Genomic DNA, 27181 nt, shown 5'->3' on the forward strand with positions numbered 1-27181 from the left:
TGCACTCTTGCTACAACTCCTGTATACTTTGTAGAGCATGAAGTTCTGAATTAATGTAATCAACAAAATGTCATTTGACACGGGATGCCCAAACTTTTGCATACAACTGTAGCTATAACAACTTCTTGTTCTATTTAAAAGGAAACATTTCAACAAATAAGAAATATGCAATTAATTGCAATTAACTACACAAAAATGTTAGCAATCATGATAAATAATTTTGTTTTTTTCATATTTTCATATTTCAATTGAATTCAACACCCAACTTCAGCTGTATCAAAAAACAATGTATACAAGAGCTTAATCAGACTTACTCTATCACACAAACATTCTAAGCCTAAAAACAGTACACAAATACCAGAACTCAGATTTGAGACCCACCAGTAATAATGCTCTGTAAGACAATTTTTCCATCTTGACAAATTCTAGACAAAGAACAATGATAAAATATCAGAGCAAGCTTTTGTAATGTAAGTGTATTTGTCCAGCGTATACAAAACAATCTTATGTTACAATGCAAGAATCTTACTGTACACCCAATGTTGTCATGATCACATCTCCAGGGGAGTAATCAGCTCCCAGGAAACTGCATGGGCATTCGCTCCTGTTTAAGCACACAGATACATCACATTAACACATTCTAAGTCAGAATAATATAACAAGTTGCAGGGCTTTGATTGTCAATTTTGTCTCTGCCAGAATGAAGAGCTGCTACATGGTGATAAGATGGAACACTGCTGCATGAGGGCTGTAGCATAAAACTGGCTCAACAATATCCATGTATCACATCGCACACTGGACCATTGCAATAATAATGCAGAATTGCACTAATTTTTCAAAATGTTTGCATAATGAAGTCATTAAGATGTAAACAGCATTGGTGATAGGAACCAGATGTCTGAAGCATTCATTGCACCACTTCACATCAAAAAACTCTGAGTGACTATTTACATTTCAATGATTATGCATACATTAAAATTAATGGTGTGCCTGGTCTATAAGGTTAAAGCATTATAATATAAAGCTACAATGATATGCTTCACTGCACCTTTTGACACAGCTGTGAGTGTGTGTGCTGTAGTATGTTCCTTGTGGACAAACACAGCCTTCTTCACATTCCTCTCCACATGACTGCAGCACTGACAAAGACATGCAGCGCCGCTGACAGGATGACACACATACACCATATTCCATTGTTGGGGGACATGCCACAACTGCAAAATACAGAGGTTTCATTACAGGGCGTTATGCTAACTGAAAGAGGAACGACTGAAAAACAAAGCAGTGTAGACACACATGTGCAAACACATGAATACATGATTGTGCATTTGACTTGTGTGGGCCAGATGTACGTGAGATATAAGTGAGAAAGTGTGCTCACAATGTGCCTGAAATAAACATTCCTTTTACTAAGGTTTTAGTTTGTAAACTGCTAATAGGACAAAATGGTAGATATTCTTTCAGTATGGAGTCGGACTCCAATATTTACGGGCAACAGCTCGATAGACTACAGCATTCTGCCTCATTAAACAAACCTGATGCAAAGGATCAGCTAATTAGCAAAGTCTTCAGGACTTGTTAGACAAGGGAAAAGCCTTATCTCCCTAGAGTTGTGGCCTGAAAGAAACTCCATTTAACATGTCTAGTAACTGCTGCCATTCTTTAAGTAGGTCTCCTGTCAATACACCTTTGAGACTAATATGCCTAATGCTAATTTACACCTGGGTTTAAGGAATAGTAAACTGAAACGAATCTCATCAGTTGCATTTTCAATATCTCCATGCACTGGGCAATCCTCCCACATTTTTATGTGATCCTACTGTGAAAGTGGGACAGAAATATATTCTGAATTTTTCTATGGGCAAACCTCATTTTTTTCCAAGTTAGGACATTATGGGAAATGCTAATAAAAACAGAAAGCAGGGATTAGTAAACTTGATTTGAATTTATGTGGCTCCAAAATGCGTATATTTGTCTTTCAGTGTTAGGGGTGCCTTCACAGATGTGCAAGTTACCTATGCCATGAGCAGTAATATACAGTCATAACATTACAGACTCTTCTTGGCTTTTGAACTTTACACTGGTAACAATCTGGACAGTCCTTTTCTTCTTTGGTCCAGAGAACCCAATGTCCATTATTTCCATCGACTGAAAGGTTGACTTGTCAGACCAATACACATTTCCACTGTACATCAGTCTATTTGAGATGAGCTTAAGTCCAGAGAAATCATTAGCATTTCTGGAGGTTATTGATAAATGGCTTCCAATGTGCATAGCACTGCATTTGTGGATGCAGTGATGAACAGCATTTATTGACAACAGTTTATATTCCTGTGCCCATGTGCTGATACTCATCACGAAGACATGCTAATTTTTAATGTAGTGCTGTCTGAAGGCTCAATGGTTACAGGCATTCAGTTGTGGAGGCTCATTTGATATCTATGCATGACTGCATGTTTTTTTTAAACATTTCATAACCTTCCTGGTCTTAAATTTCCCCTGCCCCAATTTTTTGGAACATGTTGCAATCATCAATTTCAGAATAAGCGTTATTTACAAAAAAACAGTACATTTTTTGTAAAGTTGATACACATTATTTATTAGGTAGAATGTGTCCTATTTGTTTCTGAACTCTGTCAAAAAGATAGTATACCTGATTCTCTGGTTCTATATATGTGTGGGTGTATGTGATTCATGGTGAGACTCACAGCACTCCTGCACGTGTGAGCGGAAATCAATGATGACATTATGTTTCCTACAAGTGCGAGCATAGTGGGCGAGGGCAGAACAGAGACATGGTGTCCCACATCTGCACACGTCAGCACGGCACTGCAACTGGAAGCCCACCGGACTCACGTGTTCATGGCACACAGCAAATACCTCCTGCATCAACACTTCACACTTCTCCACAGCATAAGCGGCTAAAATCAAGCACATACACACACAGGTTAGTGTCACATCTTTGAACATAAGAAACTGCTTCAAAGGAACTGTCAATGTACTTACATTATGTGTTTTCTGCTGTTAGCTACAAACCCGATTCCAATGAAGTTGGGAAGTTGTGTAAAACATAAATAAAAAACAGAATACGATAATTTGCAAATCCTTTTCAACCTATATTCAATTGAATACACTACAAAGACAAGATATTTAATGTTCAAACAGATACACTTTATTGTTTTTTGCAAATATTTACTCATTTTGAATTTGATGCCTGCAACACGTTCCAAAGAAGTTGGGACAGGGGCAATAAAAGACTGGGGAAGTTCAGGAATGCTCAAAAAACACCTGTTTGGAACATTCCGCAGGTGAACAGGTTAATTGGAAACATGTGATGTCATGATTGGGTATAAAGGGAGCATCCCTTAAAGGCTCAGTCGTTTACAAGCAAGGATGGGGTGAGGTTCATCACTTTGTGAACAACTGTGTGAGCAAATAGTCCAACAGTTTAAGAACAACGTTTCTCAATGTGCAATTGCAAGGAATTTAGGGATTTCATCATCTACAGTCCATAATATCATCAAAAGATTCAGAGAATCTGGAGAAATCTCTGCAAGTAAGTGGCAAGGCAGAAAACCAACATTGAATGCCTGTGACCTTCGATCCCTCAGGTGGCACTGCATTAAAAACTGACATCGTTCTGTAACGGATATTACCACATGGGCTCAGGAACACTTCAGAAAACCATTGACAGTGAATACAGTTCGACGCTCCAGTGCAAGTTAAAATGCCATATATCAACAACACCCAGTAACACCGCCGGCTTCTCTGGGCCTGAGCTCATCTGAGATGGACTAACGCAAAGTGGAAAAGTGTCCTGTGGTCTGACGAGTCCACATTTTAAATTGTTTTTGGAAATCTTGGACGTCGGGTCCGCCGGGCCCAAGAGGAAAAGGACTGTCTGGATTGTTATCAGTGCAAAGTTCAAAAGCCAGCATCTCTGATGGTGTGGGGGTGTGTTAGTGCCCATGGCATGGGTAACTTGCACATCTGTGAAGGCACCATTAATGCTGAAAGGTACATACAGGTTTTGGAGCAACATATGCTGCCATCCAAGCAACGTCTTTTTCAGGGACGTCTCTGCTTATTTCAGCAAGACAATGCCAAGCCACATTCTGCACGTGTTACCACAGCGTGGCTTCGTAATAAAAGAGTGCTGGTACTAGACTGGCCTGCCTGCAGTACAGACCTGTCTCCCATTGAAAACGTGTGGCGCATTATGAAGCTCAAAATACGACAATGGAGACCCCGGACTGTTGAGCAACTGAAGTTGTACATCAAGCAAGAATGGGAAAGAATTCCACCTACAAAGCTTCAACAATTAGTGTCCTCAGTTCCCAAACGCTTATTGAGTGTTGTTAAAAGGAAAGGTGATGTAACACTGTGGTAAACATGCCCCTGTCCCAACTTCTTTGGAACATGTTGCAGGCATCAAATTCAAAATGAGTGAATATTTGCAAAAAACAATAAAGTTTATCCGTTTGAACATTAAATATCTTGTCTTTGTAGTGTATTCAATTGAATAAAGGTTGAAAAGGATTTGCAAATCATCGTATTCTGTTTTTATTTCTGTTTTACACAACGTCCCAACTTCATTGGAATTGGGGTTGTATTAGTACCTACATGAACTTACTACTGGCTGTCAAATACAGGACCACAGTCATTTAGATTCTTGTGATACATGTAATTCAAAACTCACACATTGGTAATACATATAGAGTCACTGCGTTTTAGTATTACTGACATATTTTAACATTTGCAATCAAGTTGATCACCCTTTAAAGACTACTACCTGCTTGCTGATGAGTATCACAGGGATCAAGCTGTGGTAAGCTAGGTCGTGGCACACAGGCTGATGATACACGCCAGGCATTCCCAAACAACTGAGGTGTACTCTCAATCATACCGGATGGTGCACTAGAGTCCCAGAGCACAAAATACAATAAAAACATGAACGCAAACAATACACCAATCAAAACACAGTCAGTACATTTAATTAACAACTCACCCAGCAAGACAGTTTGCAGACTTTATATCATTGCTGTCCAAAGAAAAAACAAGTATCTCCAAAATAGTATCTTTACAGAAGAAGGTAAAATGTTTCTAACTTTTTATTTAAGCTAATGTAAATAAGGGTTTTATTCCAAGTGAATCTGGAGTATTTCCTATTGCCCAATTGTCATGAAAATTTCACATAATATAAAGAACAGCTGCCTTTTTGCCTACTTTTACCTACAGACACCAATATAATTCCTATATTATGGCGCATCCTTAAAAATCTAATCTAATAACACAGCTATAGATCAGAAGCATGTGTGCATGACAGCATAATCATAATTAATTATCAATTATGATCAATTATGTATTTCCCCAAATCTTTAGTTCTAGAAATAACCATGGTTCATAATTCACTACAATATAATGTTGATGCAGTTACTGCATATTCGTTCACATGCCAAAGTTACATTAGCAAAGACAGTGAAGTTTATGTTTCAAATCTATTGCACAGACAATCCTCTAAAAATGAGCTCTATAATGCCCTTTATGGGGGGAAATCAACTCCGGTCACGGAGGGGTCATGGAATCCAGCACAGTTTGGTGACCTACCTACTCAAGCACATGTAATTCAGCTCACCATTTCTAGATGTAGTGGATGTGTTTGAATAAGGGAATTACCAAACTGCGCTAGACACTTGCTCTCCAAGAAACACCCCTGGTCGTACAAATCTACGGTGTCAGATCAGTTCCAGAGACGGGGATAGTCAATTCTATTGTCAAATCCACTTTTTTCTTTCAAAATTACTCAATTAAACTTGATTAAAGCATATCAACTACCTTATAACTAAATCATCACTGATTAGAGGGCAGTTTATAATGTATAATTTAACAATACATACTTTTTTTTTTACATACTATTTTTACACGTTTAATTAAGTTTTTAAAAATGTTCTCTGCCTTATCAGTTTCCAATAAAGTATTGTTCATTGCCCATTTTTATTATTTAGCATTTTTAAAAATCTGTAATCAATATCACATATCTGCACTTTATGTAGTCTTGCGTAATGGTGTTGCTGTTGTGTGCTGCATCATAGGCCTGAAGAACAACACGTCAGTATAATGTATACAAGTTATAGTGAGGAATGACAAAAATAACCACTTGACTTAACTAATACTTGTTTCATGCCCTGTCTTAGCAATATGCACATCTGTATCAATCTGATGCTGTTGCATCATCTGCCTAGATCAGGTGCCCACTGCTTGCCTGCCTTCTGAACCATTTTGGCCACCATGTAGCTTCCTGCTATACAACACTGCTCCTCCTGATGATACTGCTGCATGCACAGCACTATTTAATCATAGTCATTTTGTACCAATGGTAAACCTTATTCTCTGTTCGTATTGCTCGTGTTATTGTGTTGCTCTCCACTGTGAACCAGAGAGGTATGGGCTTCCCTACTGAGTTTTGGTTCTTCTTAAGCTTTCTTCCTGGTTCTTCTAAGCTTGGACCCTGATTTTTCTGGAAGTGCTGCTTTGTGACAGCGCCTTCTGTAAAACTACATAAATAAAATTTTACTTGACTTGCTCCCAAGATAAGTTACTACATTCTGTATATGATTGTGGCACAACACAAAGGAAGAATGCCATCTACAATATTCAAGGAGTGGTGCCAGAGGTGAGGCCACAATGGCACTTCAGACTCAGAATCATTTCATTTTTTTTATTACTACATACAGAATACTGCAGAATGATAAGAATATTAGCAGAAATTTAACATCTGTACATTTATGCAAATAGCATTACCTTACAGATGAGTTACTGTAATAAAGTAAGGAAATTTGATGGTATAGAATAAGTTTCAAAGTTTAGTTTAAGTTTTGATTCAGTCAGAATCTGACTGGCCCCTTAATTGACCCTCTGTTATGGATTAAAGGCATTCATTTCATCATCTAAATCCACCGTCAGATTGTGTTAGTTTTTTTTTTTTTAGCAAATGAAGTAGATTTAAAATATGAGATGATAATAAGAATATTGCATTAATACTGATTACTAAGTCTCCCAATGAAAAATTATCCCCCATCAATTATGGAGCTCTCAGAATTTGAAGGTGGACCCAGCAGGGCTCAAGTACAGAGACTGAACTTCAGAAAAAAACTATTCAGAAAGTGAGTTGAAGATATAAAAGTCGGTGTGTTACTCACAGAAAGTCATCTTGGATGTTCCCATTGAAGGTACCACAGAGTCCCACCGTGTCATCCCTCCACAGCTCCCCAAGCTGCAGGTACAACCTGAATTCCCTCCAGTTGTACTGCAGTCGTATTCCTTGCATAGTCTTCACCTGAATGAACATGGATGACAGCTCCTGGATCTGCAACACATCTGCACACATGAAGAATGACATGCCCAGGCAATTCAATACAGGAACACAAAGATAAACAATACTATTCCAATTAGTTATTGTCTTGAGCAGAGAGAACAATGTGTTACCGTCTGAATATGGTAGAGAGATGCGGAATTGGCTGGACATGTATATCTCCCCATTGTGGCTGAGTGATACCTCAGTGCGAGGATCCTCATTCAGGACCAGGTTCACTGATTGAATACAGGCCCCATCCAGATTCTACAGATTGAAACACACAGACAGAGGTATATAGCTATTGTAGGAACAAGTGAAGAATAGCTAAACAGATAGACTAACATATTATCTAAATGCTTCAATTTTAGATAATTCGACAATTATGTAGTTCAGGAATTGGCCATTTATAGCTAAGAGATTGTGAGGGAATTTGAGTGTATGTGTGTACTGTTCACATGGAGATAACTAGCTCAGAGACTGAATCGTTTCATTCATGAGCACTACAGACGCCACCAACAGGTGCACTCTGCCCAAACAAACATCTCTCACCAGTCACTTTACTGAAATGCCTCTCTCTCTCTCTCTCGCTCTCTATCCCCCTCTACAAAGTCTTTGGCTCTGTCATTCTGAGACACAGATAAGCTGAATGGCTTGTTCAGATTCCAGACAGGTGACACAGTACACCATGCTGCTCTCTGCATGCTGAGTTTTACCATCATCAGCCCCTAGCTTTAGGAGACAGAGGCTTTGAGAAAGAGGAGCTCCCCATCTTTTGAGGCTTTTCATGTACTCTGTTGAAGCAACACAAAGTTTTATCACGACATAAATGTATCTCAGACTTTGTTTCATCTTCACCCAAGCAATGCACTGGAGAACTCAAAGTGATTCAATAAGAACTGATTTCAGAATTTGACTGAAAATTTCACTCAACTGACTACTGAGATTGTGATATATATTGGAATGCAATCTCCAGAATTTGCTAAAATATACTGTATACTAACTACCTAGAGTGGTGTGAAAACTGATTTTCCCCCTTCCTGATTTTTTCCATTATTACACATCAGATTGAATGCTTTATTATCTTCACACAAAATGTCATATTAGATAGAAAGAACTTTTCAAACACAAAGCACATAAAATGATTATGCATTTAAGGAGCAAAGCTATCCAACATGCCATCAGAGTGGTGCAGTTGCCACAGTTTTTATGAGCACACCTGGCCATGATCAAAAGAAAATCCAAAGCACATGAGGAAAGCTGTTGAGATAGATTAGATTAGAAATCTAGTTCAGAAAGTGGAGATTTACAGCTAAGTGTTTGTGAGGGAATCATAAGTGTATGTGTGTACTGTTCACATGGAGATAACCAACTCAGAGTCTGAATCGTTTCATTCATGAGCACTACAGATGCCACCAACAGGTGCAGTCTGCCCAAACAAACATCTCTCACCAGTCACTTTACTGAAATGCCTCTCTCTCTCTCTCGCTCTCTCCCCTTCTACAAAGGCTCTTTGGCTCTGTCATTCTTTCTAAGAACACCATCTAACCACAGTGAGGCCACTACCAAACTGAAATGTAAAATCTTATGCTTCTTGAGAATATTCTTGAGAATTTTCCCAAGGGCACAGAGGTAAATCACCTAGGAAGTCACTAAAGGTCTTAGGAGAATATTGCAGGAACTGCAGGTCGTGCTAGTCTCTGCTAAGGTCAATGTTTATGATTTCACAGTAAGAAATGAAGTGGGGAAAATGGCAGTTCATGCCCAAAATATATCTTCTGAAAATATCTGACAAAGCAGTTCAGGATAGTAGAGTGAGCTCCTCCCGATCAATGTGAAATGCTTATATCAAATTATAGGAAATGTTATTTCTGCTAGAGGTCATTTTAATATGAAATATTATTATTAAATCCATCCATCCATCCATCAATCCATCCATCCATCCATCCATCCATCCATCCATCCATCCATCCATCCATCCATTTTCTAAGCTTTTCTCCGTCAGGGTCGCGGGGGGGTGCTGGAGCCTATCCCAGCAGTCTTCGGGAATATTAAATATTATAATACGATTCCATATTAATTTTAAAGAGCCAATCCTTTTTCCACATGGAATCACATGTTGGATATCTTAACTAAATAGAATGAATAAATGAAATATTTTTTAAATAGAAATGATAATTCTAAAAATGTGTTTGATAAAGCTTTGTCTTTCTCTAAAATTACACACTGTTTAAAGATCTAAAAGCATTCACTATGAGGCAGTAAGAGAGGAAACGAGGAAGGGACATATATTGTTTCACAGAACAGTATAATGTGGTGTGATTGTATTTTATCTGTATATGACAGCATTGAGGGACTTACATGGCCACATGGAGCATTCTGGATCGTCACAATGAATCCGCCTGAGTTTCGGCTCTTGGCCAAAACATAGTGGCAGGTAGCCGGGAATGTGTAAACGCGACCATCAAAAGATTGGAAATACATATCCCCCGTAACTGAGCACTCCCCTGCATCATCCAACACATAAAACATCCTTTTCAGTCAACCAGCACAATTACAGCTAGTTTGTCAGAATTTACGGTATCCTAGCTTGGTAATATTACAATTTTGTTATCATTTTAATTGCAAAAATGATATAGTATAATTATAATTATATAATTATAACACACTGACACATTCCAACAGAAACAGGTAAGTGATATAGGAAAAAGCACATTTCGCCTGCAACATGTAGAATATGTTACTGTTTTTGACATTCTACAGGAATATTATGTAGAATAAACCCTTAAACTGAACTAACTTAATGTGCAATCAAGCTGATGCATAATTAAATACACCATTATAGGCTGACTGAACCAAATGTTTTTCAAAACTGCTCAAAATTGTTTTTAAAACTGTACAACCCCAAAAAGAGGCGATGCGACACAATGGTAGACATGGTCCTTTCCCAACTTTTTGAGATGCATTGCTGCCATCAAGTTCTAAATGAGTTCATGTTTTTCATAAAATGGTAAAATGTCTCACTTCCAACATCCATGTTCTATGTTCTATTGTGAATAAAATATGGGTCTATGAGATTTGCAAATCATTACCATCTGATTTTATATACATTTATTAACATTTTCCACAGCATCCCAACTTTTTTGGAATTGAGGTTGATTTGATTATCAATTGATAACTTGCCTAGCCACCAACATCTGGCAGAATATTAATATTTGTTATATATAATTTTGTAGAATACAAACACACGCATGTCAAAATAGGCATTATATTCATTTTAAGCAAAGAAAGAAATACATGAGAGAAGAATAGAGACAGAAAGTGAGATAGCGAACCTGGACAACTGTGCTCTGTGCAGTTCCACACACCACCAACACATGTACTGAAAGACAAATATAAACATGTATATAATTTTTTTTTTTTAATAATAATAATAAACTGGCCAGTCTGTGTATGTGTTTATACAGATGTAAAAAAAATAGGAAGAAAATGTCACATCCCAGTTTGTGAAACTGCTGAATTCTAATTTAGAAATCATGTTTGTTTGTTACACAAATGACTAATGTGAGACACTAAGTGTGTAAACATTGTGTGCAAGTTGCTGTTGTTTCTGACCAGTTGTTGCAGTCCTCCTGTATGGTGTGTCCTGAAGGGTAGAGCATTCCATGGTGCTCACATGGACAGTCAGATGGCTTCACACACAATCCATCCTCATAGATCAGACCTGTTCCACAACATACACATAGAAAGTCTGAACACTGATCACACACTAGGTCAAACAAGGAGTAACATGTTTTTGTTTAGTTTCAGGAAGAAAATATAACACATATTATGGAGTTAATTTTGTACAACAGATATTAAATACAATAATACATCACCTTGAATAAAAATACATTGCAAGTATAAATAATGAATTCAGTCCCTTTATTACTTTTTACTAGCATTCTGTCAGTCTTTTGGAGTGACAGGTCCTCTGACCCTTAGCCACACCCATTCCACAAAGCGCAGAACCTCCCTCTGCAGTGTGGTATGCATGATGCATTTAAATTATTAAAGTCACAGATCTAAAACAATTTTGCACTTTGCAAATGAATGTATTTTAGCTAAAATTGGCTTCTGTCTATCTTCTTCTGTCTATGACATGTACAAAACAACTTTCATAGACTTCAAAACAGTTTGGCCAACTATGAAAAGCCAACTTCATTCTCTTTTGTAGTAATAAAACATAAACAACTATGTCTATCTTTCAAGCGCTATAATGAATCCATCGATTTAAGTTCATAGACACTGCTAAATACACACCACATAGTAGTCATAGCAACATCATGTAATAATGAATTATATGAATCATTTAAACATACCAAGGGAAACATGGCATAAAAGCAGATATCTCGGTTTGATACTGTACTTAATACAATGCGCTGCAGCATATTAGGAGACAGTTTGCCTTTTATGGAGAGGCCGAGAACCTGTCATTCCAAAGTCAATCGACCAACAGGCACCTAAACATTAAGGTGCACTCCTCACACTCCTTGTTTTAATTTGTATTTGTGACCATTTTTTTACATCTTAATATTTAATATTTTGCATGTGTACTATTTCTTTTGGCAAAAAGAATTAAACTCCATTTTTAAATTGCTATTAATATTAATTATAAAACCAGGTTTCATAGGAAGGGTAACCAAAGAGGCAAATTCAGTTTATATTGTCTCTCATTCTTCCTCACCATCAGGACAGTAGCAGCCATCCAGGCACTGCAGCTTGCTGTCAATGCACATGTTTTCTGTATTGCAATGTACAGGACAACATGTGATGCACTCTCTGTAATGCAGCTCTGCAGGGCACTCAATACCTATTCCATAAAAAACACATTTATTTCCATCACACTGTGCAAATATACAACAAAAACATTTATATCACACCATATTTCAACTGATAAAATCTATTTGTATATATTATTATTATTATTATTATGTTTGACATTGGAAACTGTATTTTTGTTCTCACACCACATTTACATTCACATTTACGGCATTTGGCTGATGCTCTTATCCAGAGCGACTTACAATTTGATCATTTTACACAGGTAGGCCTAGGTGGTGTTAGGAGTCTTGCCCAAGGACTCTTATTGGTATAGTGTAGGGTTTGCCCAGGTGGGGATTGAACCCCAGTCTACAGTGTAGAAGGCAGAGGTGTTAACCACTACACTATCCATTTACATTTACATTCACAGCATTTAGCAGACGCTCTTATCCAGAGCGACTTACAAGACGTGCTAGAGAAAGTATCTTTGCTAGTTACCAATAGCTTAGAGCAAAAGACAGTCCTGAGCTCAGATACTGCTAGAAACAAATATGTTACTGCAGACACCAAGAGAAAAGGAAACAGAGTTGAACGCAGAACTCTGTGCCATTCAATGCAATACAATAACAATAAGATACAATACAATAAACTACAATAATGATAAACTACAACAATAATATACTATCCCCACCACAGTGACAACACCTACGTGATCTCTTTTAGCAGGTTTAATATAATCAGTCATATCAATTTCTTTCATAGCAATAGCATAGCATTGTCAACAAATGTTACTATAATTGTTATTATAATGTAAGAGTGTAACAACGTGCATTTTAAGATTTGATTTTCAATAATATGTTAAAATGTCTTTATTCTGACTTCCGGTATGGCGCACTAGAGCAAAGACATGCGAGTGAGGAGCTCTGGGCCAAATCTTGTTTTTCCACTATATTTCAAGACAAATTTGACGTGTAATATTGACATAATATAATCAGTTAATAAAGTTTGACCATCACAAGTACTGTCTAACATGAGCAGCCCAAAACAGAAACAGTCAAACGCTCAACCTCCTGCAACCAGAGCCTCCACCACGTTAGCTGGAAAGCTAGCGACAATTGCGTCATGGGCCTTGGCTAGGGAGAAGGGAGAAGGAAAGAACAGACCACAGTGAGAGCGACTCTTCTGATTTTCTCTCAATGAACCAGTTAGTGACCAAACTTGCTAAAAATCAATTGACCCTCTTGATTTTTCAACTCTAAAACAAGAATCTGTCAGGCCTTTACAAACTGCAGTTGACGCTTTGCAAGATACAGTGAATTCCTTCCAAGAGCGCCTTATTTCAGCCAAAGTTCTCGCCAGTGCAAACTTTGAGAGCCTTTTTCTTTGTTTGAACAAATAAAATGCTGGACGACCTAGAAAATAGTTCTCACAGATCCAATCTTCGAATTCTCAATATACCAGAAGGTAGTGAAGAAGGCCAAGATTCTACTCAGTTTATCTCAAATATGCTGGTGGAAGCGATGGGACAGAACACTTTCATTAAGCCCCCGAAGCTGGAGAGAGCACATTGTTCACATAGATCGAAACCGAAAGCAGATTGACTGCACAGACCTTTCGTGGTGTGCTTTCACAGATATCGGTAGAGAACATGGCATGAATAGCATAAATGGACCTGTTAAAAGAACCAGGATATTTTCCAATCTTAAAGCACCAAGGGCAGAAGTTTTTTTTTTTTTTTTTTTACATAACATCGATCATATTAGACCTAAAAAACCACGAATTGGCCACATTTTTCATTCCAGTTTCAATGCAAGAAACCGGGTTACTGTTATTCTGCTAGACAAAAAGGTCTTTTTTTTCCTGCCCAAAACAGTCTCTGACCCTCAGGGCAGATTTAGTATAGCGGCTGGTTTGCTGTTCCAGTACTCCTTATAAACATTTACGCTCCTAACTGGGATGATGTTAACTTTGCACATAAAATAATTTCTTCAATACCTGAAATAAATACCCACAAATTAATTTTTGGAGGAGATCTAAATTGTGTAATGGACCCTGTGTTGGACCGTTTTAATTCTAAAACATTTAAAATCTCAAAATTTGCATAAACTTTCTCATCGTTTTTGTCTCAAATAGGCTGCATTGAGCCTTGGTGTTTCTTTTATCTAGATAAAAGGGCTTTTTCTTTTTTCTCACATGTTCTTACTCCAGAATAGATTACTTTTTTGTTGACAAAACTCTTATTTCCCTTATTAAAAGCATAGAATTATCAAGCCATAGTACAATCTGATCACACTCCTGTTTCCTTAGATTTAATGTCTCATAATATAAGATACGACCTCCATGGAGACTGAATACCACATTACTATCAGACAAAAACTTCTCATCAGTGTCAACTGCTATAGGTAATTTTATCCTGGAAAATAAAACTGAATCAATCCCATCTTCAGTTTTATGTGAAACTTTGAAGGTAGTGATTAGAGGGGCGATTACTGCCTATTCACCATTGCTTAAAAAAACCAAAATATTACAAGTTAATTAAATATATATCTAAGGTAGATCAGCAATATTCAACATGCCCTTCCCCACATATATATAAAGATAAGATAAAACTTCGGTCACAGTATAATCTGCTGTCTACTGATAATGCAGAACTAGCCATTCTTAAACTGTGTGGTTATGTATATGCAAATGGAGAGAAGGCAAGCCGACTTTTAGCGCTACAACTCAAAAATACAGCAGCTGTTTAGCTTATACCACAGATTCGCACTACAAATGGTAACCTCACAAATGACCCTATACAAATAAACAGTGCCTTCAAAGATATAAGGAATTTCAATCTTCAGAAACTTCACATGATTTTTCAGAAGCGACTAAATTCTTGGAGGGACTGGATGTTCCTAAACTTGCTTTTGCACTGCAAACACATTTAGATGAACCAATACAAATTGAGGAAATACTAGATTCAATTTCAAAAGTCCAAAGTAGTAAGGCCCCAGGTCCGGATGGTTCTCCCATAGAGTTTTACAAAAAAACTCTCCAATCAGTTAGCACCTCTTCTTTTGCAGTTGTATAACCACGCCTTGGAATCAGGTTGCTTACCGCAAACTTTGATGGAAGCCATTATAACACTCCTTTTAAAGCCTGGAAAGGATCCAAATTAATGTGCAGTTCTTACAGACCCATGTCTTTATTGAATGTAGATTTGAAGGTTCTTACAAAGCTACTTGCTACTATTTATGCATGGTCATTATTTGTTTTCGAATATTTGTGGCTCCTTAGCATCATAGATTCGCCTTCTCCATCAGAATCGCCAGAGATTGTTATATTGCTTGACACAGAAAAAGCAATGGATAGAGTGGAATGGGATTATATGTTTGCAGTACTGAAAAGGTTTGGTTTGGGCCCTAAATTCATACATTGGATTCGCTTGTTATGCACATCTCCTAAAGTCTCTGTAGTTAATAATGGGATAAATTCAGAGTATTTTCCTCATTTTAGAGTAACAAGACATGGGTGCCCGCTCAATCCAAGTTTATTTCCATTAGTAATTGAGCCCTTATCGATCTGACTTAAAACAGCTACTAACCTTCCAGGCATTTGGAGAAGAGGAACATAACATAAGAGTAGCTTTTTATGCAGACGATCTGCTTTTATTTATATCTAATCCGGCATCTTCTGTAGAACACATTATACAAATGTTGAAACAGTTTGGTAGTTTCTCAGGCTATAAAATACATTTTTCAAAGAGCATATGTCTTCCCATAAGCAACAAAGATATCCTTCATCCCAGTGCTGTATTACCTTTTTCAATATCAGTAACAGGGTTTAAATACCTAGGTGTGAATATTACCAGATCATGCAAAGAACTTTATTCAAAGAACTTTGTACTATTGTTGGATAGCCTGAAATAAGATCTTTAAAAGTTGGAAACATTACATCTATCATTGGCAAGTAAAATCAATTGCATTAAAATGTCAGTGCTACCCAGACTTATGTTTTTATGTCAGTGTCTTCCAGTATTTTTGAATAAGGCTTTTATCCACACAATAGATAGTAATATACTGTAATTTGTATGGGGAGGAAAAACCTAGGATACATAAGAGCTTATTACAGCAACAAAGGAAAGAAGGTGGTTTGGCTCTACTTTATGCAATACTATTGGGCAGCTAATATGCAGAAGGTAGTACTTTGGCATCAATCCTCACAGTTAAATTGGTGAAGTTGGGAAGCCGATGCTTGTACTTCAGCCTCGCTGTCAGCCCTAATAACAGCTAATTTACCTCTACCCACTTTGACTTGTGCAATTTGCCCTGTTGTTGGATCCACATTGAAGTTACTGTCCCAATTTCGGTGGCATTTTGACTTCACCGAATTTTCTATGGATCAGGTCTTTAATGATTGGCATAAAAAGGGTATCGGTAGATTTGCAGATCTATACATTGATGGAACCTTTGCTTCTTTTTCTGATCTTTCAGTCGAGTTTCAATTACCACCTTCTTCATTTTACAGATACCTTCAAAATCTGAATTTTATGTGTAACTAATGCTCTTATTTTCCTTCTCTGCCACCAAAAACTCCCCTAGAAGATATTCTTGAATTGCCCATGATAAATAAATGTTTAATTTCAAGAATTTATAATAAAATATGAGTTTAGAGAAAATTCGTACAGCTTGGAACGAAGAGTTGGGTCTGACTATACCTGAAGAAACTTGGAAATCAGCTATGAACATAATCAATATATCTTTGTCATGTGCACTGCAAGGATTCCTAAAATGTGATCTGATCAAGACTCCGGCTACAGTTCTGGAAGATCAGAGCATTAAACACATCCGATTGGACTTGCCTGTTGATGAGTCTGTTGAATTTACGCATTGAATTCTGAGTGTTAGGAGATGGACAATAATAATATGACAGCTCTTACTCCTGATCTATGAAGTAAAGCAGAAATCCAGATCATTTTAAAAATATTCACATTTCTCCTTTCCTCAAATCTGTAAATATGTAAGTGACGGAATACCTGACACTGACAAATACACACACACACACACACACACACACACACACACACACACACACACACACACACACACGTCATTTTTTAAAATAACTTACCACAAACAGGAAAATGTTTTCTCCAGTTATGCAATGGGTGTTCAGCATGGGCACATGTTCTTGCATACTCCGTGAAGACTTGACAGACCACATCCCCATTGGGACCAGACCTACCCATTGGGATCAGATAGTACCAGACATGAGCACGAATACAGACACTGGAGGACTTGAGGAGAGGAATTAATGAACAGGAAACATGTCTTGTAATATTGAAAAAATTCGGTTTATTCCCTCTGAAAACAATGTAGGTGATATTTGGAGAAGAACAAGGTGGTTAGGAACAATACTGCAATCAGATGAAACACAGGGGAATATTTCATATGCAAATTCTACCAAGACCAAAGTTAATAAAAGCTAATAGGGACCCCTCAGCATGACTTAATCTGTAGTTCTATTTTGACCACATAACTCTCAACAATGGTTATATTTTTAAAAAAGTACATAAAAAGCACAATAATACTGAATTTGTCTAGACTCTGTTAAAGGATACATAAGAGGGGTGCATTATTCCTGACAACATATTATACTTCCAACAAAAATAAAACATAAAACACAAAACAAGTTTTTGGGGTACTGAATGATTACATACTATCAAATTAAATAAACTTTAAAAAACCTGCTCTGGTGTGCATAGCATCGGTGATGCATATATCACAAAGGTACCCTGGAATTGTTTAAATGACTAATTTTTCTGTGTCAGGAAATTTCAAATGTCTTCAATGTGGTATCAGTAACGTCATGCATTAACACTGATGGAAGTGTGCTGTGTACTTACAGGCAAAGGTCATTGGAGCAGCTGGCCATATACGAGTATGGACTGACAAACTCATGACAGGGTTTAAATGGCTCTTTCAGTAAAGATGAGCACACCTCCTCCACTTTCTGCAGTAAAAAGTCAGAATCTTAGATTAATATGACATGTAAAAACTAGAAAGAGGGGATCTGAAAGTTACCAGCATTTTCTAGATTACAAATGTTTTTTTTTTTTATCTACAACTTCCGTAAACTATAGATATTTAAAAAAAAATATCAGACTTCATATATTAATAAACCCCATTTCCAAAAAAGTTGGGACACTATGCAGAATGTAAATAAAAATAGAATTCAATGATATGCATCATATCACATATCATATTTTAAAGGAAAATACTACAAAGACCACATATCAAATCTTGAAACTAAAAATTTTAGTTTTTTTTAAAATATATTCCCATTTTGAATTTGTTGCGGACAACACGTTCTAAAAAAGTTGGGACGGGGGCATGTTTACCACTGTGTTGCATCACCTCTTCTTTTAATAACACTCCTTAAGTGTTTGGGAACTGATGAAACCAATTGCTGTAGTGTTGAAAGTGAAATTCTGACTATTGCTTGATATAGGATTTGTTCAACAGTTCAGGGTCTCATTTGGCATGTGTTACGTTTTATAATGCCCCAAATGTTTTCAACGGTTTAGCACCCAAACCCTTTTACTGTGAAGTCATGCTATTGTAATATGTACAAAAAGTGGTCTGGCATTATCTGCATAGTGCCTTCAAAGATGAGCACGTCACCCATGCCATGTGCACTAATGCACCCCATTCCATCAGATGCTGGCTTTTAAACTCTGCGCTGATAACAAGCAGGATGGGCCCTTTTCCTCTTCATCTTGGATATGAACATGAACATGCACGATTTCCAAGAAGAATTTCCAATTTTGGAAATTTTGGACCACAGGAAACTCTGTCTCAGTCCATAGTGAGTAAATGAGTATAGGCCTAAAGAAAGCATGGCATTTCTGAATCTTGCTTATATATGTTTTTTTCTTTGCATGATAGAGTTTTAACTTGAATTTAAAGATGCAGTGAGGAACTGTATTCACAGACAGTGGTTTCCACTACATAATCATGTGTGTTGTAATGCAGTGCCGTCTGAGGGCCCTAAGATCACGATCAGCCAATGTTGTTTTTTTGGGTATGTCCCTTGCATACAGATATTTTTTTCTTGGTTACTCTGAATCTATTAATGATGTTATGCAGGGGTGGTGCCACACTTCCAAAGATGTGTACTTCCAGATTCCGGATCAAACAAAGCTCACTGAGATATCCAAAAACATTGGAGTTTTTTCCAAATGTGTGCATTTGCCTGACTTTCTCTCTAATTTCTATAGTTTATTTCTTTGTCTTCATTCTGTCCTTCAGGTTAACTGCCTGACTAAAAATCCTTAAGAGTGGTTTTTGATCTAAATGTGATTGTGATAGTTACATTTACATTTACAGCATTCAGACACTCTTATCCAGAGTGACTCGCGAATTTGATTATTTTACACAGTAGTTCTTTGTATAATTCACATGTAGAAATCAAGTATGTCCAATGAAGAGGCAACAGTGTTAAAACTTTTTCTTTTCTTTTTTATCTGTGTTTAACCTTGGAGTTGTGGAGCAATGGGATTTGAATACTTATGCAAAGTGCATAGCTTAATTTTTCATTTTATTTAAAATGTGTATTTTTATTGGAACAAGTAAAGGTATTATCATTTGTAAAAGAAAATGTTTACAACTTTTAGGGGGCTGGATACTTGTTTGTGTAGTACCAGTAAAACATGGGGATCCTGGGCAGAGCAGGGAGATGGATACAGGTATGGAATCATTGAACACGTGGCTTGCTGTGGCTCTTCCTCCACCCAGCTGTTCCCAAACATAGCAAGATCTCCTGTGAACACACCTGGAACAAACCCATTAAAGCATAACATTAAATTCCGCCGAACACAGAATACACAAAGTCTAAAGGAAACCTCTTCACAGTCAACACTGACCTAATATTGGTCAGAACCTAACAAGACCCAACTGATCACATTCGGACATCATTTCCCAAATTTATGTCAGCTTCCTTACTCTATGCTGCTTCTCTACTTTGATTTATCTGAAAACAGTGGTGTCAAATCACTGTCCTAGATATCTACCACCCTGGAGATTCAAATCACCTGGCTATAATATTCACATGCTCCGTAAGGCGTTCATTAACTAGATCAAGTGTGTTGGATTAGAATTGTAGGTTAACAAACTCTCCAAGGTATTATATCAGATTTTTTAATTAATTTTTTCCCTGTTTTATTTATTTATTTATTTTACTTGTTTCTTTGTCTAATGATGCCATTATTATGGCTATTAATTTATCCGGTGCCATCTTATTAGGATTTATTTGGCACTTTGGATGATGATGGGCTGATTCAGGTTAGTTTCAGTATTTTTGGACGTAGATGCCATTTCGGGCTTGTTGATATTGTTCAGACTGGGTCAGGTTCGAACAAAATCTTGACAGATTCAGGTCAGGTTCAGACACCATATGTTGTGCTCTGTTTTGGCTAAATTAGGGCTTGAACAGAAATTTTCTGGGCTATATTTTGGGTTTGGCCAAAGTTTCTACAAGCTCTATATTAAACAGATAAACATTTGTGACTTATGGAGCCCAAGAATCCCCCAGAATTTATTAGTTTAGTTATTAGTTTCTGTCACTGGTTTACTCAAAGTGTGAAGCATGTGTGACTGCTGCTGTACAACTTGAGCACATTCAGCATAAAGAGCTAAATTTATTTGCATAGGAACACTTTGAAAGTAATCAATCAAACATCATGAACAACAATCCACACTGCAGTGTGCTTTTATGTCTGTTCAAAAGAACAACTGGTCTTGGGACTAGTGGATTGGTGATCAAGATTACCACACAGTGTGTCAACTAGTGATAGGAACAAAACCTGTCATTGTTGTACACCAGTTTTGCCAAGATACAGAAGAATCTGAAGATATTCTCTCAAGGTGTAGTTTTATGTGAAGGTGAAACTTGCCATAGCTAGTCTTCAGATCATCCTGAATGTCTGCGTTAAAGTTCCCGCACAGACCACAGGTGCGGCCCACAAACTCTGGACTCATCTTAATGTAGATGGAGCCATTCCGTCCATGCCACGCTAGTGTAAAACCCTGAGGTTGTGATACTAGTATATAGTCAGCAATCTGCTCCAACTCAACATCATGGATGTTATGGGGCAGCTTCAAGCTATACAAAAAAATAGAAATATAGAAACATATGAATATATACTGTTAAAATCAAATGCATACCTGTTCAGTGCAGAGACCTCAGACATGTATTTTCTCTACTCCGTAACACAGGATTATCAGGTAATCAAGCTCAAGCAGGTGTGTAAATCTATAGTATGTGGCAGATCCAGCACTGGAGAAACACTAATTTACACATACTGATGTGAGGGGAGGGTCATTTAAGCAATTAAGAACTGATTAACAATTTTTTTTACATCAAATCTGTTTCATAACCGTAACTGATTCATAGCACAATCTCGAACCCCTCCCCTGGCTTTTGCTAAACCCACATTCATCCATTAGGCTACCAGACAGTGAAATGTGATTCATCACTCCTGAGAATGTTTTGCTTCAGGGTCCAATGGAGGAATGCTTTGCACCATGGCAGCCAAAGCTTCATAAAGCTTCAGCATTGTGTCTAGAGGTAATTCAGAACTATATAATGAGTGACAAAATTCAGCATATGTGATTTTTATACACTTCATGCTAGGTGACACCAGTAAGTTTTTTTTTAATGGCCAATACCAATACTGATTATTAGTGATCAAGGAAAGCAATAACCAATATTAGTGGCTGATTTTCATTTACCATAATTTGATGTTTATAGTAAAAAAGCTTTGACAGTGTAAAAACTATGTAAGGTAAGAAACAGATAAAAAAAAAAAAACTTTAACAACTCTGAATTATGTTTAACAGTCAGCGATGTTTGTAAGAAAAATGGAACTCAAAAAAGGGGCTCAAAAAGTTCCAATTTAAACTTTTCTATGTGCATGAGAACACCTAAATACAGACTAAAAACTGAATAAAGCCTTCACTAACAAAATATATAGAACTGTAAATGTATTACAGGTAAAGTATTACAGTAAGTAGTAAGACCAGTCATGCATTAAAAAGTGTCATTACTTTGCAAAAAGCAATAACATACAGGTTCTATGAACATTCATGTGTTCATGACATTTTGTGTTCAACAAAAAATGTATTTCATGCAACAACAATCAGTAGCCGGATGTATTGACTGTCTCAGATGTATTCTGTGCTGTATGATACAATGGAAATGGCCCGTAGAACGCTGCAGCTGTCTGTACTTTAAACAAGTGAAAACAGAAATGACAATGACCAGAAATTATCGGTAACTTGGTTATTAAATGTAAAATAATACATTATGATTTTACAAATAATTTACTGCTTTAGTTGGCCACCCACTTAAGCTCTGCTGTATACACACACATATACTGTATGCCTTCAAACTACTACGTATTAGCATGTCTTTTCCCACATAAAGAAACTGCACTCTCACGAAACACATGATGTTTGGGACAGGACTGCAGGCACTACGCTGAATATCAATGTGAAACAATCTAGCTGTCAAAAAGCTCAACCCTCCTCCTCCCCATCCACCCTCTTCTCTCACCCTGAGGATTTTGTCACCTTTTTTGAGGAGATAGTTGGGAAATCCACCAGTCTTTTCCATCTGTCTCCACTCCTTCCACTCATCCTTGTCTTTTGCTCTCAGTCCCCTAACCTGTTTTTCTTCTCGTTCTACACATGATGTCCTACAACTAATCAAATCCAGTAATCCAACCACCTGCCCACTGGATCCCATCCCATTCACATTGCTCCAGTCAATCTCCATGGATCTCTTTCCCTTCATTACATTTCTCATAAACAACTCCTTGTCATCAGGTCATATTCTATCAATTTTCAAGACTTCAAGAGTGTTTCCCATCCTGAAGAAGCCCATGCTTGACAGCTCTGATGTCAACAGCTACAGACCGGAATTACTCCTTTCTTTCCTCTGAAAAATTCTTGAACATGCAGTCTATAATCAACTGTCTCTCTTTCTCACACAGAACCAGACACAGGTACCCAACCAGTCCAGCTTCAAACTGGTATACTCAACAGAAACTACCCTAACAGGGGCTGAGAAGCTCCAGACAGCTAGATCAGCCAAACTCTCATCTGTTCTGATTCTTCTTGACCTCTCCACAGCTCCGTGGTTTAAGTCCTATCAGGAGGGGCGCTCTTAACAGGTAACATGGAGAGGGTCCACATCCTCTCCATGCAGGCTCTCCACTGGTGTCCCTCAAGGCTGAGTGCTGGGTCCTCTTCTGTTTTCACTTTATACTTGTTCTCTTGGTGATGTAATATCCTCTCAGGCCTCTCTTACCACTGCTATGCTGATAACAGCCAACTAATGCTTTCTTTCCCATCTTCTGATTCACAGAACTTTTCTCTTCATGGATAGTAGCTCACAAGCTAAAGCTCAAACCTAACAATACTGAGCTACTATTCCCTGGAATTACAGGTGCCCATCATGATTTTGCCATCTCATTCAAAAACTCTTTGATTGTTCCATCTGAAGATGCAAGAAATCTTGGGGTGATTCTGGATGGCCAGTTATCGTTCTCAACTCATACTGCGAACCTGACTCGGTCATGCAGGTTTCATTTGTACAACATCTAGAGGTCACTCAGGCCACCCAGGTTCTAGTTCAGTCTCTTCTCATCCTAAGGCTTGACTACTGCAACTTGCTCTTGGCTGGTCTCCGTATGCAGGCAATCAAGCCTCTGCAACTCATCCAAAATGCAGCAGCATGGCTGGTCTTCAATCTGTCTAAGTTCACTCCACTGCTGTGCTCCCTTCACTGACAACAAAGCACTTTAGCAAGTGACTCTGGATAAGAGTGTCTGATAAATGCAGCAAATGTATGCGCTTAAGTCCTTGGCAGCCCTGCTCTGTGCGTTTATGTGGTCGACCGCTGTTAGCAATGTTTTTTTTTCATACAGTGTGCACAGCACGTCACTCCCTCATCATATTAACAAATTGAACGGTGAACACTTATAACTATGTACAAAGTCTGTCACATCTTTTTAAACTTCCTATATTGTTCAGTACCTCAATGTGCTCAGACATGAGTGTTAAGCACACATTCATATCAAATGACCATGCACATGACCCATCATGTGACAAAAAGGGAGATAAAACTATTGTTCTTTCTGAAGACAACATAATATATTTTGTTACATATTCTGCTGTTTTCCCCAGCATATTATATATCTGAAATCAAGACTCACCAAGGATCACCAATGATATAATATGCACTATATTTCCAAAAGTATTTGCTCATCTGCCTTCACATGCATAAGAACTTCAGTGACATCCCATTCCTAATCCATAGGGTTTAATATAACCCCAATTCCAATGAAGTTGGGACATTGTATAAAACAAATAAAAACAGAATACGATGATTTGCAAATCCTTTTTAACCTTTATTCAATTGAATACACTAAAAAGACAAGACATTTAATGTTCAAATGGATAAACTTTTTTGTTTTTTGCAAATATTCACTCATTTTGAATTTGATGCCTGCAACATGTTCCAAAGAAGTTGGGACAGGTGCATGTTTACCACTCTGTTACATCACCTTTTAACAACACTCAATAAGCGTTTGGGAACTGAGGACACTAATTATTGAAGATTTGTAGGTGGAATTCTTTCCCATTCTTGCTTGATATACAACTTCAGTTGCTCAACAGTCCGGGGTCTCTGTTGTCATATTTTGCGCTTCATAATGCACCACACATTTTCAATGGGAGACAGGTCTGGACTGCAGGCAGGCCAGTCTAGTACCCGCACTCTTACTATGAAGCCACGCTGTTGTAACACGTGCAGAATGTGGCTTGGCATTGTCTTGCTGAAATAAGCAGGGACGTCCCTGAAAAAGACGTTGCTTGGATGGAGGCAGATGTTGCTCCAAAACCTGTACGTACCTTTCAGCATTAATGGTGCCTTCACAGATGTGCAAGTTACCCATGCCATGGGCACTAACACACCCCCACACCATCAGAGATGCTGGCTTTTGAACTTTGCGCTGATAAAAATCTGGACAGTTCTTTTCCTCTTTGGCCTGAAGGACACGACGTCCATGATTTCCAAAAACAATTTGAAATGTGGACTCGTCAGACCACAGGACATTTTTCCACTTTGTGTCAGTCCATCTCAGATGAGCTCGGGCCCAGAGAAGCCGGCGGTGTTTCTGGGTGTTGTTGATATATGGCTTTCGCTTTGCATGGCAGAGTTTTAACTTGCACTTGTAGATGGAGCGACGAACTGTGTTCACTGACAGTGGTTTTCTGAAGTGTTCCTGAGCCCATGTGGTAATATCCGTTACAGAATGATGTCGGTTTTTAATGCAGTACCAGTACAGGTTTTTGCTCATGCAGTTGTTCACAAAGTGGTGAACCTCACCCCATCCTTGGTTGTGAACGACGGTGTTTTTTGAGCATTCCTCAACTTTCCCAGTCTTTTCTTGCCCCTGTCCCAACTTCTTTGGAAAGTGCAGGCATCAAATTCAAAATGAGTGAGTATTTGCAAATGTTTTAATGATTTGCAAATCATCATATTCTGTTATTATTTATTCTATTATTATTATTGTTATTATTTATGTTTTAGACAACATCCCAATTTCATTGGAATTGGGGTTGTATGATGTTGGCCCACCTTTTGCAGCTGTAACAGTTTCAACTCATCTGGGAAGGCTTTCCATGAGGTTTAGGAGTGTACTAACTTAGCAGAGTGTATATACTTTTGCACATGCAACAGTGACTATTTTTTCTATTTTTAAACTCTTCAAACATAAAGTAAGTGTGCACTAACATTTGCAGAAAAAAAATAATAGTTTGATAGAGAAGTTGTTCACTTCTTTTCCCTTTAAAAATCTACAAAATATGTAATTTGGCCAGGAGTGCCCAATCTTTTGCATATATAGCATAATATATAATATATAACCAGAAATCGCTTCTGTATGGTCTATAATGGTTTTCATTCTTTCTAAAAACCTGAAACCAGATATTGAGATTCACAAACACACAAAATATTCAAACACAAGAGCACTCACATTTTGGGAAATTCAGCACTTTGGTATATGAGTAATGGAAAGTTTTGTATAGTGAGAGTATTCATTACCTTTGACCTTTGAAAGTGACGTTGAAGTTCTGCAACCTAATCTCGCCTTCCCACGGCAGGAAAACACTTACTGAGCGTGTGCAGGAATATGGAAGAGAAGTGCATTCTGGATCATTATGTACCTGTAAACCCATAAATCAGCTGTACTAAAGGAGGTAGAGCCCAGGACAGCAGAGTAACAGCAGTGCATAGACAGAGCAGAAAAGTATATAAGTGTAGATAAATCCTTTCTCTTGGCCATCAGAGTCCAGTGATTAAAGTCAGCATGCTGGCAGTCTTAAAGCTCTGAATTACTGTCGGCCATCCTTTTAATTCATTGACAAATGATATTGGCACTTAAGCAAATGGCCCACAGAAAGTCGAGGCCAAAGCAGCTTCGCTACTCTGGATTCCCATCAGTGAATATCGGAGAACAAAGCCAATTCTGTTTTGGCCCAGCCCGTAATTACTGTATTAAACTGGAATGGACATAAATGACTGTAATAATGAGATCACTTTCTCTAAGCTGGCCAACAAATATCTTCCCAGGCGAGTGTCACACAATACAACACACACACACACACACACACACACACACACACACACACACACACACACACACACACACACACACACCACTTCAACCCACTAACCCAAACTGTTTCTCATCTATACAACATATTGCTCGAACACCAACAAGCTCAAGTTGCTTATGAATCTATGAAACTAAAACTAAAGTAATTTTTAAAAGCAGCATGCTAACAGTACCCCTCTTGTCACTGGGGTGGTACCTTCAAGGGTACGCCCTGGTACCTTTAGTCAAGGAACACAACAGTACCATAATCCATCAAAATTATATTTTCTAAGTTGTACTGTCTCCACACACCCAGTCTTGTC

The 27181-nt window shown here is 37.8% G+C and overlaps 1 protein-coding gene across 1 annotated transcript in view; it reads right to left on the reverse strand.

Moving 5' to 3' along the window:
• otog (otogelin) overlaps positions 1-27181 on the reverse strand; it is a 77971-nt gene that overhangs the window by 44790 nt on the left and 6000 nt on the right. Inside the window, exons 7-22 of the mRNA XM_017709613.2 lie at positions 26306-26427; positions 21090-21298; positions 19839-19969; positions 18042-18148; positions 17267-17376; positions 12078-12203; positions 10967-11075; positions 10687-10733; positions 9713-9858; positions 7486-7618; positions 7200-7377; positions 4793-4917; positions 2709-2921; positions 1049-1214; positions 530-604; positions 382-425 (exon numbers count right to left, since the gene is read on the reverse strand). Coding sequence (XP_017565102.2) covers positions 382-425; positions 530-604; positions 1049-1214; positions 2709-2921; positions 4793-4917; positions 7200-7377; positions 7486-7618; positions 9713-9858; positions 10687-10733; positions 10967-11075; positions 12078-12203; positions 17267-17376; positions 18042-18148; positions 19839-19969; positions 21090-21298; positions 26306-26427 — 2041 coding nt within the window. The remainder of the gene's footprint in view (positions 1-381; positions 426-529; positions 605-1048; positions 1215-2708; positions 2922-4792; positions 4918-7199; positions 7378-7485; positions 7619-9712; positions 9859-10686; positions 10734-10966; positions 11076-12077; positions 12204-17266; positions 17377-18041; positions 18149-19838; positions 19970-21089; positions 21299-26305; positions 26428-27181) is intronic.

The sequence above is a fragment of the Pygocentrus nattereri genome, chromosome 25 (genome assembly GCF_015220715.1).
Source record: "Pygocentrus nattereri isolate fPygNat1 chromosome 25, fPygNat1.pri, whole genome shotgun sequence".
Classification (NCBI taxonomy): Eukaryota; Metazoa; Chordata; class Actinopteri; order Characiformes; family Serrasalmidae; genus Pygocentrus; species Pygocentrus nattereri.